Source organism: Benincasa hispida, chromosome 1, assembly GCF_027475165.1.
Source record: "Benincasa hispida cultivar pf3 chromosome 1, pf3_genome.v1.1, whole genome shotgun sequence".
Lineage (NCBI taxonomy): Eukaryota > Viridiplantae > Streptophyta > Magnoliopsida > Cucurbitales > Cucurbitaceae > Benincasa > Benincasa hispida.
This window is the reverse complement of record NC_143478.1, coordinates 93,440,436-93,453,607: the sequence shown is the minus strand read 5'-3', so window position 1 is coordinate 93,453,607 and position 13,172 is coordinate 93,440,436. Positions and strand designations below refer to the sequence as shown.

General features: G+C 34.2%; 1 protein-coding gene, 1 long non-coding RNA gene and 1 pseudogene across 3 annotated transcripts; 2 read left to right on the top strand and 1 right to left on the bottom strand.

The window, feature by feature from the left end:
* The first annotated feature begins 1,356 nt into the window (after window positions 1-1,356).
* LOC150038861 (uncharacterized) lies at window positions 1,357-2,160 on the top strand (annotated as a pseudogene).
* Window positions 2,161-6,342: 4,182 nt separating this feature from the next.
* Window positions 6,343-10,056, bottom strand: LOC120069902 (alpha/beta-Hydrolases superfamily protein). Its single transcript, XM_039021770.2, has 9 exons — window positions 9,513-10,056; window positions 9,193-9,310; window positions 8,251-8,287; window positions 8,077-8,146; window positions 7,879-7,983; window positions 7,546-7,696; window positions 7,383-7,465; window positions 6,807-6,900; window positions 6,343-6,701 (listed from the first exon to the last, which is right to left on the bottom strand). The coding sequence occupies exons 1-9, from the start codon at window positions 9,541-9,543 to the stop codon at window positions 6,617-6,619; spliced, it is 774 nt and encodes a 257-aa protein (XP_038877698.1). The 5' UTR covers window positions 9,544-10,056; the 3' UTR covers window positions 6,343-6,616.
* LOC120069981 (uncharacterized) lies at window positions 6,572-11,907 on the top strand. 2 transcript variants are annotated; one of them, XR_005479764.2, is made up of 3 exons: window positions 6,572-6,711; window positions 11,033-11,170; window positions 11,405-11,907. It is a non-coding gene; the product is annotated as an uncharacterized LOC120069981 (long non-coding RNA). The 2 variants fall into 2 exon arrangements; XR_005479753.2 differs by having other exon boundaries at window positions 11,033-11,175.
* The last annotated feature ends 1,265 nt before the right edge of the window (window positions 11,908-13,172 follow it).

Here is a 13,172-nt window from a genome sequence, read left to right as displayed (position 1 = left end):
TCACTCAGTCTTTTTTGAATCCCATCCCACTATCATTAGTTTCTCAATGGAATCCGGTATGTAATTATTCTTGACAATTTGGCATGAATGATTCTAGGGTTTATCTATTCAATATAGATATTAAGAATTTATGCTATCAAGTGGTATCAGAACATGAATTTCATGTTAAATTGTTGGTATATCTTCGTAATGATATTGTGATTCAATTTTGATTTCTTGATAGTTGATTAAAGAATTAAAAAAAAATAGGGAAGCCGAAACCCTCACTTCATGCCAGTAATAGGTAAGAAAGCAATTCGTTCATAGAGTCGAAGGTCTTCGACATTACAATTTTTTTTGGCCGTAGGATTTTGATTATTTTCTTGCCGTTTTTCCAATGGAATCCGTCTTGTCGGCGTGAGGGAATTGGGTCACCGACGTGAAGGAATTGGTCGTACCCATTTGAGGATGCAAGCGACACACTGTTGGCTTGAATTCATAATGTTTTAGTTTTGGTTTTTTTTTTCCTTAACAGATGACTCTCATGGGTTAAAATCAAGTTTTTTTTTTTTAATTGATAATCTTCTTTTTAAATCTCAATTTTAATTGAGAATTTTGTGTATTTAAGCATAAAATTGATCAATTACTTGTAAATTTAAGTTTAAATTTGATTGTTCATATTGTGAATTTAAGTTAAATTTGATTAATCATATTAAGAATTTGAGTTAAATTTGATTAATCATGTCGTAGATTCAAAAGTAATTGATCATGTTGTAGACTAAATTTAAATTTGATTGATGATATTTGGCGATATTCACATGTTTATGTTGCTTTGATTGTATTATGTGTATGCAATTATTAAGTGAATATTGGTAAAGACTATTTGGTGTTCTTTCTCCTTTATTTTTGTATAATAATATTATTATATTATTGTGTCTTATATTTTCGATTGAATTGATCAAAATAATATGTTACCAAAGTATCCTCTGTTATCTAGATTAATTTAATTCTAAAATATAAGATGTGCATATTCATGAATTTATGCCGATAATTATTAGCCCAAAGGAAGATAATTATTTGGCCAAATTGTGAGTATGCATATGGTAATGAGTATGTGACAATTATAAGGATTGTTCATGTGAAAAATAGTCGGTCCAAAGAAAGGCTATTTTTTGATAGAGTTAATTGTTAGTACTTTGATTACTACGTTGAGAATACCATTTACAGTTGGTATTTTTACCTAAAGGCTAGACATCAATGTTGTGTTAGGTATCTTGTTAAAGAGGCCCACCATATATGTGAAATTATTTTGTTATATTTTAATTGTGAGCATATGTTTTGTTGTTTATTGTTTCAGTTGGTATTACTCAAATATTTGGAAATCTGAGTTCAATCCCTAAGTTGAATGGATTGAACTTCAAGATTTGGAAGGAAAGCCTAGAGATACTTCTCGGGTGTATGGATTTGAACCTTGCATTAAGGACCGATAAACCTACTTCTACTGAGGAACAACCAAATACGACTAATATAAAGAAGTGGGAACGGTCAAATCGCATGTATCTAATGATCATTAGGCACTCCATTCCGGAGTCTTTTCGGGGCTCTATCACAGAAAGTGAAAATGCCAATAAGTTTCTTGCTCAAATTGACAAATATTTTGCTAAAAATGAGAAAGGGGAAGCAAGTAGTCTTTTGAATTCTTTAACTTCTATGAGGTATAAGGGCAATGGAAACATAAGGGAGTACATTATGGAAATGTCCAATCTCGCAGGTAAATTAAAGGCACTTGATATCGAGATAAATGAAAATTTACTCGTGCATCTGGTACTTATCTCTCTTCCTGCATAATTCACTCAGTTTAAGATAAGCTATAATACTCAGAAGAATAAATGGAGTATTAATGAGCTTATCTCACAATGTGTGCAAGAAGAAGATAGGATTAAGAGAGAAAGGACAGAAAGTACTCATTTGGCAATATGCTCTCGTGATAAGAAGAAAAGGAAAATTGTGGATGCTGCAGAAGGGACGTCTCAGTAGAATAAAAACAAAAAACAAGTTACTGAAAATCCTTGTTTTTTCTGCAAAAGGAAAGGTCACTTCAAGAAAGATTGTCCCAAATACGCCAAGTGACGTGTAAAGAAGAGTAAACTTCTTACTTTGGTTTGTTCTAAAGTTATTTAGCTTATGTACCTACAGATACTTGGTGGGTAGATTCTGGTGCTACTACTCACATAAGTATATCAATGCAGGGTTGCCTGTGGAGCCAGCTGCCAAGTGATGCTGAAAGATTCATCTATGTGGGCAATGGCAAAGCAATTCCAGTTGAAGCTATTGGAAATTTTAGACTACTTTTAAAAACTGGTTGTTATTTGGATCTGAATGAGACTTTTGTTGTACTGTCATTTAGACGGAATTTAGTTTCTATTTCCAGTTTGGACAAATTTGGTTTTTCTTGTTCTTTTGGAAATAATAAAGTTAGTCTTTTTCAAGATTCTAAGCTTATTGGTACCGGTTCTTTAATTGATAATCTATATATGCTTGATTTTTTTGCTTCATTTAACAAGATCCTGTTATCTAATTCAGGTGGAACAAAGCATAAATTAAATGAGAATTCCGCTATGTTATGGCACAAGCGTTTAGGTCACATCTCTAAACAGAGAATTCAGAGATTTGTGTTAGATGGAATTCTTGATTCCCTTGATTTAAGTAACTTCAACGTTTGTGTGGAATGTATTAAGGGAAAACAGACAAACATAAGAAAATTAGGTGCCAACAGATGCTCAAATGTCTTAGAACTAATACATACAGACATTTGTGGTCTATTCCCTACGGCCTCTTGGAATGGACAACAATATTTTATTACGTTCATAGACGACTATTCAAGATATGGGTACCTATATTTAATTCATGAGAAGTCTAAATCCTTGGACGTTTTCAAGTCTTTCAAAGCTGAAGTCGAACTTCAACTTGGAAAGAAAATTAAGACTGTCAAATCTGATCGTGGTGGTAAATATTAAGGTAGATATGATGGATCGGGTGAACAACGTCTAGGGCCCTTTGCCAAATACCTAGAGGAATGTGGAATCGTCCCGCAATACACTATGTCGGGCAAACCCAGCATGAATGGTGTAATGGAGAGGTGAAATAGAACACTTAAGGATATGGTAAGAAGTATGATTAGTCATTCTTCTCTACCAGAATCCTTCTGAGGTGAGGCACTAAAGACTGCAGCATATATCCTTAATAGGGTACCTAGTAAAGCAGTAGTTAAAACCCCTTATGAGCTATGGACAGGAAAGAAGCCTAGTATTAGTCATCTTCACATCTGGGGTTGTCCAGCTGAGGCTAGGCCTTATAGGCCTAATGAAAGAAAATTGGACTCAAGAACTATTAGCTGCTATTTTGTTGGGTATTCTGAGCACTCTCGGGATTTCAAGTTTTATGATCCCACTTCTAGATCATTGTTTGAGACAGGAAATGCTAGATTCCTTGAGGATATTGAGTTTGGGGGGAAGATAATATAAGGAAAGTTGTCTTTGAAGAGAAATTGGTTTCTTTTCCTCATGTGATTATAAATGATGTTTAGGCTTCAATTCCTGACTTCATTGTTGAACCAATTATAGAACAAGACAATATTGAAGTCCCCGTTGTTGAACCTGAAGTTCAAACTCAACAACCTCAGGTAGTGCCATTAAGAAGATCTACTAGAGAGAGAAGAAGTGCAATTCCAGATGATTATATTGTGTTTCTTCAAGAACATTAGGATGATGTAGGCGTAATGGAAGATGATCTAATCAACTTCCAACAAGCTTTACAAAATTCTAACTCTCAAAAGTGGATAAGTGTTATGGAAGAGGAAATAAAATCCATGAAAGATAATGACGTTTAGGAACTTGTCGAACTGCCATCAGGAGTGAAACCCATAGGATGTAAATGGATATTTAAAATCAAAAGGGATTCACATGGCAATATCGAAAGATATAAGGCTCATCTTGTTGCAAAGAGTTTTACTCAAAAGGAAGGCATTGATTACAAAGAGACTTTCTCTCCAGTTTCATCGAAAGACTCTTTTAGGGTAATCATGGCACTAGTAGCTCACTTTGATTTAGAGCTACACCAGATGGATGTAAAAACCGCATTTCTTTATGGGAACATTGATGAGACGATTTATATGGTACAACCAGAAAACTTTGTGTCTGGTAATTCAAAGTCTATGGTGTGCAAATTAATGAAATCCATCTACGGTCTCAAGCAAGCCTCTCGTCAATGGTATCACAAATTCCATAAAGCGATAACCTCATTTGGTTTTGAGGTGAACATTGTGGAAGATTGTGTATATCACAAGTTCAGTGGGAGTAAATCAATCTTTCTGGTGTTATATGTCGATGACATACTCATAGCTAGTAATGATGTAGGTTTATTGCATGACACTAAGAGATTTCTCAAAAGAAATTTTGAGATGAAGGATCTTGGTGATGCTTCTTTTGTATTAGGAATTAAAATACTGCAAGATCGTTCTCAAGGTAATTTGAGATTTTCACAAAAGAACTACATTGAAAAGATCTTGAGTAGATTTGGAATGAAAGATTGTGCGCCAGGAGATACCCCGATTGCTAAAGGTGATAAATTTCATTTAGGTCAATGCCCCAAGACCACACTCGAGACTAAGGAGATGCAGAAGGTTCCCTATGCATCGGCCATTGGAAGTCTAATGTATGCCCAAATATGTACGCGTCCAGATATTGCGTTTATAGTTGAAGTGTTAGGCAAATATTTGAGTAACCCGGGGATGGATCATTAGAAAGCAGCCAAACGGGTTATGAGGTATTTACAGAGAACAAAAGATTATATGCTCACTTATCAGAGATCAGAAGTTTTGGAAATCATTGGGTATTCTGATTCTGATTATGCTGGATGTCAAGACACTTTGCGATCCACTTCAAGCTATATCTTCATGTTGGCTGAAGGAGCTGTATCCTGGAAAAGTGTTAAACAAACACTTATGGCTTCTTCTACCATGGCTGCGGAGTTTATAGCATGTTATGAGGCATCCAATCATGGAATATGATTGCGAAATTTTTTCACTGGGCTGTGGATAGTGGTTGGCATAGAAAGACCACTAAAATTATTTTGTGACAATAAGTCGGCTGTGATGTATTCCAACAACAACAGAAGCAATACGAAATCAAAACATGTAGACGTGAAGTTTCTGGTTGTTAAAGAAAGAGTTCAGAATGGTCAAATTTTGATAGAACACATAGGAACAAACTCTATGGTGGCAGATCCATTGACTAAAGGTTTACCACCTAAAGTTTTTCATGAGCATGTTGCTCACATAGGTGTTAGTCACTTTTTTGATTCCATGGTTTAGTGGGAGTTTATTATTGAGGATGTTCTTTGACCTTATTTTGTTTATTTTCTATATAGAATAAAGTTGATGGTTTATGTTTTATTACCTGAACTTGTTTATCATGCATGCAGTTTAGCATAAAGTTTTTTATAGAATGTTCTCATTAAGAAATTTGTACCAGTTGGAAACAGGCATGATCTAGATCAATTTGCATGTAGTTTCCATGCTATCCATCCATACTTGATCTATGTCATTGAATGTATTGAAATTGGTGATCAAGGAAGGTTTAGTTACAAGGGTAGTGACGAAAGCCGCCTTGATTTCATGCTAATACAGGAGATGGACCAGATTGAACTAAAAGGGAATTCTATTATTGAAATAACCTGTTTATATGCGCTTAAGGTTTACGTGATTTAATTATATTAGGTACATAGACATAGCCCAAGTGGGAGATTTGTTAGACATATTTAAATAATAATATGTTTAATTAAAGTATGGGCTATGTATGTGGATTAATAATTTATCACATTGAGTTATTTTATTAGATTGGGTCTTATTATGTGCTCTAATTAATTAAGGCCCTAGATTCCTAATTGAGTATGCACTTAATGGGTAGAAGCCCATTCCTAGTTAATTAGGGTTTAATGGGAACCCTAATTGAACTAGTATATAAAGAGACCTTAGGCTATGGTCTCTTAGATACCAAAACAATAACCACCCAGTCTTTCTTGAATCCATCTAGAGAGATTCCAGTTACTGAATCCGGTATGTAATTATTCTTGACAATTTGACATGAATGATCTTAGAGTTTATCTATTCAATATAGATATTAAGAATTTATGCTATCAAACTCTACTTTTTTATTTGAAACACTCCATAAAAATATGGCATATCATTTTATCCAACAAAATTTGAAGCAATCGAGGAAAGTGGAAAGAGAGTTAGGAAAAAGAAAAAGAAAAAGAAAAAGAAATTCATAATCATAATAAAACTAAAAATAAAAAAAAAGAAAATTGAAGTGAAAATTAGCTCAACTATTGGTACTACTACTACAAGTTACAACTATTACACATATTTCATAAATTGAGAAACTAATCCAAAACTTTATTGGGAACAGAGAAGTTTTAAAAGGGAATCAGGGAAGTTTCTTTCTCTATACCAAAAGCCCCATGTCCCATTCTACCATAGCCTACTCAAACCAAAAAGCATAAGCTTTTCTTTTGTTAATAACTTTATTGTCCTCTTTCTTCTCAGCTGTACCGTTGAAAATGGAGTTTTCAAGAATTCTCAGCGATATCCCTCAAGCCCCAGCCTTGAGTTCAGCCAACTGCAGACTTCATTCATCTCTTTTGGGATTGTGTAATGCCCCAGCCTGCAAACAAGTAAATCAATCCAAAACCCTTTTTAAGTCTTTTGACTTCCTATGTTTTGATCATTCAATTTTATGCTTTTAATTAGAATAGAGCATTTGCATTACCCTTCTTGGCTTTTGAAAACTAGGGTTCTAAACCCAGCTGAGGTCAAGGTCTGGGCTGATTTCTCTCCATACTTTAGAGGTACTACCTCATCAGCTGCATTTTGTGTTAATAATGGATTAGAATGATTCATTAAAAAAACCCAACAAAGGGGAAACTCAAAATGTTATTTCAGAGTTGTTCTGCCATGAAATGGTTGAAAATATGAGTTTGTTTTGGTCTAGTCTAGGACAACTGAAGATGTTATTCTTTTTTTGCCCTTTTTCAAATTGGTCTTCTGAATAGTCCTTTCTTTTCTAAAATCATCCCTTTTTAAACTGTTGAGAATCAATATCTTTTAAACAAGTTGTGAAAGTTGAAATCCTGAAAGAGAATGGCTGCGGAATATATTCATGCTTTCTTAACAAATGCTGAGTTAATGAAGTCATGCAGTTTGTCAGAAAAAAAAACTGTATTCTTCTGATGGTTGAAATCTTCAATTTGAAGTCATCTTTGTATGCAAGAAAGCTAAGTGAATTATTCTTCAGGTCAGTTGAAAACAGTAACAAAAATATTAGCTAAAGGTTTTAGACACCTACCTGTTCCATGAAACTGTAAAATAGGAATTGATGCCGCTCGCCTCGTAGCATCGTGTGATGCTTCAAATTTGTTCCTTAAGCTCCTGTATGGCATATTCAGTATATTATTTGTTTCTAGATGAGCACTTATTAGACATGGAGATTTCTTTCCCAAACAACATACCTTGACCCAGGAAGCCAGCCACTAAGTCCAACAACTGCCCTTAGGTAGATGGGGTATGGGACTCCATTTCCATATTTTCCAAGAGCACAGCAAGTTGCAGAGTAAAGTGCCATTGCAGCTCCCATACTGAAGCCTCCAATTCCAACTTTTACTGTCACAAATAATTGAAGTAAAGAAATTTATTCTCCATCAAGTTGGTGAACAAATATTTTAATATAAATAAAGATTCCCAGATTGTTAAAAGTTTTGGTTGTCTTGAAGTTTCTGTTATTTTGGCTTCAGTATGCACTTGATATATTTGGCAGCTTAAGATGGAAATAACTCTCAGCTTACCATCAGATGGTTCTGCAGACAGTAAGTTTACAATATGGGCAGCTGAGGCATCAAGACCTTCCCAATCATCTGGACCTTCTTCTGAAAACTCTCCCACATCAAACCCTGATAAGAATCACATGGAACAGTTTTAGACAATATGGGCTTAGGAATGAAAAAAAAAAAAAAATGAAAAAAGTAGGAGGTTGTTGATCTAACATGCAGTGCAAGGAAAGCCTCCGAGTAGAGATACCGGTCGAGTTGGAGCAGTTGGACAAATCCATTTGATCTGCTTATTTAAAAGAAATGGTGATTAGTATGGAAAGAGAAGCCTGGAGTGTAGGCTAAACAGGAAGGCATATCCATTTGATAGTATAAAATTATATTTCTTACGTTTGGAAGAGGAAGGGTTTCCAGGAGCTGAGAAGAGCTGCAGTTAAACAGAGAACAAAAGAAAGCAGAACTTATAAGACTGGTTATTTGCAAAAGTATCTTCAAATTAAAGTGCAGAACCACTAAGATCACATCCTTGGAAAAGTTTAAAACTCTTATCAATCTTGAACTGGGATGTCATGATGTATGATTGATCATATTTCATATAAAAGCAAAACCTTATTTGTCTTATCAATTTTACAAGGTTTAGCAAGTGAAATTCTGGTATTTAAAGATGAAATAGGTAGGAAAAGGGAAAAGAAAATCCATGATGGAATAAATAGGAAGAAAAGAAAGTACTATAGAGGGCCCTATCTTGTCTGGAGAACCATGTAAAAATGTAAAATAGTCTTATGTACACCTTTTCTAAATCTTGGTTCTCAAATTAACTTTAGCATATGGTCAGACAAGTTGAAAGGGAAAGTTCAACATTTATTTGCAATTTCTACTGTGCCGTTACTTTTTCACATTTCAAGTGAGAAACTCAAGGGAAGAATATGAAGTTGTTGACATTCTGAGATCACCTTTTCCCTTTTTCGTTTGGCTTAGGAAACAAAGGTCGGCAAGAAACCCTTCTTAAAGAAGGTAAAAAGTACTTTATGCAAAAGGGAAAGGAATATAACTGTCCACTGTTGATGGCAAGCTAGTGAAATAAACATCCAACGTAGACAGTCACAAATTTCTCTGCTTTTCATGCGCCAAAGGGAAACCTTAGTGCTATGCTAGCTTCAATGAAGCTCATTCAAACACTTATCAAACATGCTGGATTCTTTGAGTTTGGTACTGTATGAGTTTTAGATAACTCAGGTTCTTATATGAACAGAAGAACTCGATTGGTCTTATTCACCATCACAAATCATTTATATGGAGTTTGAGCATTTAGAGAGCAAAAAGAGGCATTACCTAGAGCCATTATCACCAAGGCCATGCAGCCAAACAATAGTGGCCTGGTGTTTTCCTTTGGGCCTTACAACATGTGTTCTTCCAAACTCTAATGATCTTCTTGCTGTTGATCTACTACCTGTAGTTTGGCCACTAGAATGTGTAACTTTTCTGAATCATGAACAATTAGAGAAAACAAAAACAACTAAGCCATACATTAAAGGGAACACCAAGAGGGACAAAGATCGAGACTTTGTTGGTTAACAATAAAAAACCAGACTTCAAGCAAAATGGCTATGGATGGAAAAAGAAATGAGAAGGAATATGAAAAGTAAACAAACCAGAGCTGATATTAGAATGTGAGTAGCTCATGTTGAAAGTTGTAAGAACTTCACTTAAGAGGCACTTGTGAGTATATGCAATGACCCAGAAGTGTAATATGCTGTGATGTAGAAAAACAACAATGAAAATGTCTATTTATAGCCAATTTGGTGATGTGAAAGTGGAATAAAATGTGGGAGAATATGAATCACTATGCCAGTGTGGTGTGTACACCAGCTGCACATAGCACCATATAGCCAAGAAACTCAGAAAGGGAGAGGCATCTGTGAAAAGGAGAAGTAAAGACAAGGACAAAAGCAGGAAATCTTTTTGTGAAACACAAAGAATCCCAGCAGGCAGAGCACGTTCGTCCATCCGCAAGGCTCCCAGCTAGGAGAGAGAGCTCTGGATATGCAAAATTGAGAGAATCTATGCTTGTGGGCACTGGGCAGCGGCCAGAAAATAAAGCAAATCCAATAACAAACTTCAAGAATATTACTAGAAATAACAAAGAATTTCCCCTCAGTATGTCGAAGGAAATATCTCTTATCAATCATTTTTAATGAATTTCTGATTGATACCATTAACCATAAAGTGAAGTTGGTTCTGAGTGTCCAATCTATCTAATTTAAGCTAGGAAGAAATATCTAAATTTGCAGTGCTAAGTAATTTTATCTTATATTCTTCATTTATATTTTTATACTATAATTGTCCATATGTGGTTACCAACCTGGTTGTCTTAAGTGGAATCATGCACAATAAAAAAGCATTTCAACTTTTTCTCTGCTCTTTCTTCTCTTCTGCTTGCCAGTTCATTGTATTTTGATTGCTCTGAGACCCACTACAAAGACTACTTTTGTTTGTATCTATGCACACACGGCCACCATATTGACAACAAATTCAGCAGAATCAAATCATTATTTCATCTTTCAGGGGATTAGAATTGTTACCCTGTAGTTTCTATTGGTTGATATGATTATGTAGCTGAAAAACGTAACTTAAATGATCCTTTCATATCTGAGGCTCATGGAGGGAGACAAAAGTACTTGTTCTACAGCTTGTAGATTTGCTAAATCTTTAGCAAAACTTAATAAGATACAAAGTCCTCCCCCAATAAAGGGTACCAAATCAAAGTTTTTCACTGAAATTCATGTACATAATAAATGATATGAACAGAAATAGTATAGATTTCAATCATTATATTTGATTAGTCTCTTTTTTTATTGCCTAATTCTTCTAATCACTCAATTCGCTTCTTTACTTACTACAGGAACCTCATTTACTAGGAAAATCCTCACACAAAATTTCACTTGGGTTGAGAAATATGTTCATCTACTACTTCTACCTAACTTTAAAGTCTTGTGAAAACAACCTTTTTCTTTTTATTTTTCTTTTTCTTTTTTATGTTATGAAGCAATGAAAAAGAAACATTTCATTTAATCCCTTAGGAACAACAAAGAGGCGATATGAACTGTCTAATTTTACACTTCCATGGCCATTACATTTGCAATGTTCCCACTGCTATGTTGATACTTTTCAGGATCATTTTGGCTGAGTTTCTTTGGAAGGAGGTTCTGATAGCAACAAAAAGGATTATAAATATTTGGGTCTGAAGAATGGATTCTATAGCTCAACAAGATCATTGATAACACACTCACCACTAAGTGGCTACACAGAGGTTAGGTAAAAGGTCTCAGTCAATTTTACACCACTAACTTTTAGTCAGACCCAATATGATGCAATTTCAACTCTACAGTGTAGGCATTTTGGGATGAGATGAGATATCTCTGTTAATATTATCTTCATTGCCATCCCTTCCCCCTCCTTTTGTGGCTTTCCTGATTAAAGAATAGTGGTAGGGTTGGAGCCTTCATTGCAGTTGAACTTAACATTTTCTTTTGAAAAATTGCAGACTTAGGTAACCTATTGGAAGAGGGGAAAACTTTATCAGAAAATTGACATTTGGCTGTGAGAAAATACTCTTATTTTGAGAGCTTTAACTTCAACTACCTCTTGCAAAATAAAAGCCAACTTGTGAGTGCATGGCCAAGAAGAATCTACATCAATTTTCTGGTTGACCAAACACCAATGATCAGAATAAAGAAAAAAAAAAATAATTTAAAAAGATGACGTGGCATACTGTTACTGGTTTGTTTGTTTTAAATTACAATTGAAGCATCTACTCTTCTCTCCTGGTCAATGTTTGAGCACTTTTCCTTCCTTTATGGAAAGGGCAACTTTTCTGTTTGTCAACTCCTCCTCCACCCCACCCTTTAAAATAGAGAGATAATCCAACTTGATTATAGAATTGGTTTGTGCTTAATTGTGGGCTTAATTTTTTAACAAGAAACAACATATGCTGTTGGCACTAATCTTTGTTGAGCATTAATATACTTCATTATGAAATTTTACTTCCTTTCTTTCCCCTATTTTTCCTTTATCTTTTTCTTGTTCTTGTTCCCTTTTGCCTCATTGGGTATGAGCATTTGAGCTCAATAAGAAAAGTTTTATGCATTTTAGAACCAAAAGATGGAACCTTTACAGTCTTCTTCTTCTTCTTCTTCTTCTTCTTCTTCTTCTTCTTCTTTTTTTAAAAATTTTTATTTTATAACTAATGCAATGCAACTCAAATTATCTTCTTTTTTCTATTGCAAATTTAAAGTAGAATGAAAGCATGCAACAGACCCTAACCCCATCTCTCATTTGGGGTGGGGGGTCTCCCATTAAAGGATGTTTCTTTTCTTTTTCTTTTTCTTTTTTTTTTTGGTTCTAACTTCACCTTGTCTAGAGTCTCTAGACTAGATAAAGTGAAAGCATAATATCACTAGGCAAGAAGCTGGTGCAAATTCTTGGACTAGACATTTGTGAACCAGAGCTGAGTACTTTCCCAATGTTCTTTCCCAATGTTATCTGCTTTCCAATAAATTTGTGTTAAATTACGGGTTCCGGTGTTCTGGTGTTGAGCTTTCATATTTGTGTCTAATAGATCTCTAGATTTTAAAAGGTATCTAATAAGATATTCATTTTTGTCTAATAGATCAATAAGCTTTTAAAAATGTCATGTAGGTCTCTCAATTTTAAATTATGAGTCTAATAGAATTCTAATATATTCATTTTTTCTAAAAAAAGAACAAATTTATTGTATATAAAATTGAAATTTCTATCTAATAGATCATTCAAATTTCAATTTTGTGTCAAATAGATTTGTGAGATTTTAAAAAATGTCGAAAAGTTTGAGGTTGAATAGAGAGACAATTGAAAATTCAATGACTTATTAGAAACTTTTTAAAAGTGTAGAGATTTATTTGACACAAACTTAAATATTCAGGGGTTAAATTTGTAATTTAATCATTTATTTTCTATCATACATTTAGATCATGACAATCTTAAAATTTTAATCTAATCAAATAAAAAATGAAAACGAATTTCTTTTTATTCAAGATTTATGGCTAGAGGCAAGTGTTGTTCTAACTAGACTAGACAATATTTGTAAGTTTTGGATTGAACATTTTGATGCCTTGTTTTTAGCTCCTTGATTTTGTAGCTCAATATAGATGGTAGTGATGTGACTAGGCTCTTACATTTTTCTAGCTAGATTTCAAGGTGAATGGTTATTTTTATCTCTATAACTTTTTTAAAAAACCTAATTTTAAGGATGACATTAATTTAATGGTTGATAA

Excerpts from the sequence above, each read along its gene's own strand:
- LOC120069902 (XM_039021770.2), bottom strand. The coding sequence starts at position 9,543 with ATGAGCTACTCACATTCTAATATCAGCTCTG. Across the intron at positions 8,288-9,192 it reads CTTGGTGATAATGGCTCTAG|CTCTTCTCAGCTCCTGGAAA; the intron begins GTAATGCCTCTT and ends GTTTAACTGCAG. Across the intron at positions 8,147-8,250 it reads AAACCCTTCCTCTTCCAAAC|ATCAAATGGATTTGTCCAAC; the intron begins GTAAGAAATATA and ends TTAAATAAGCAG.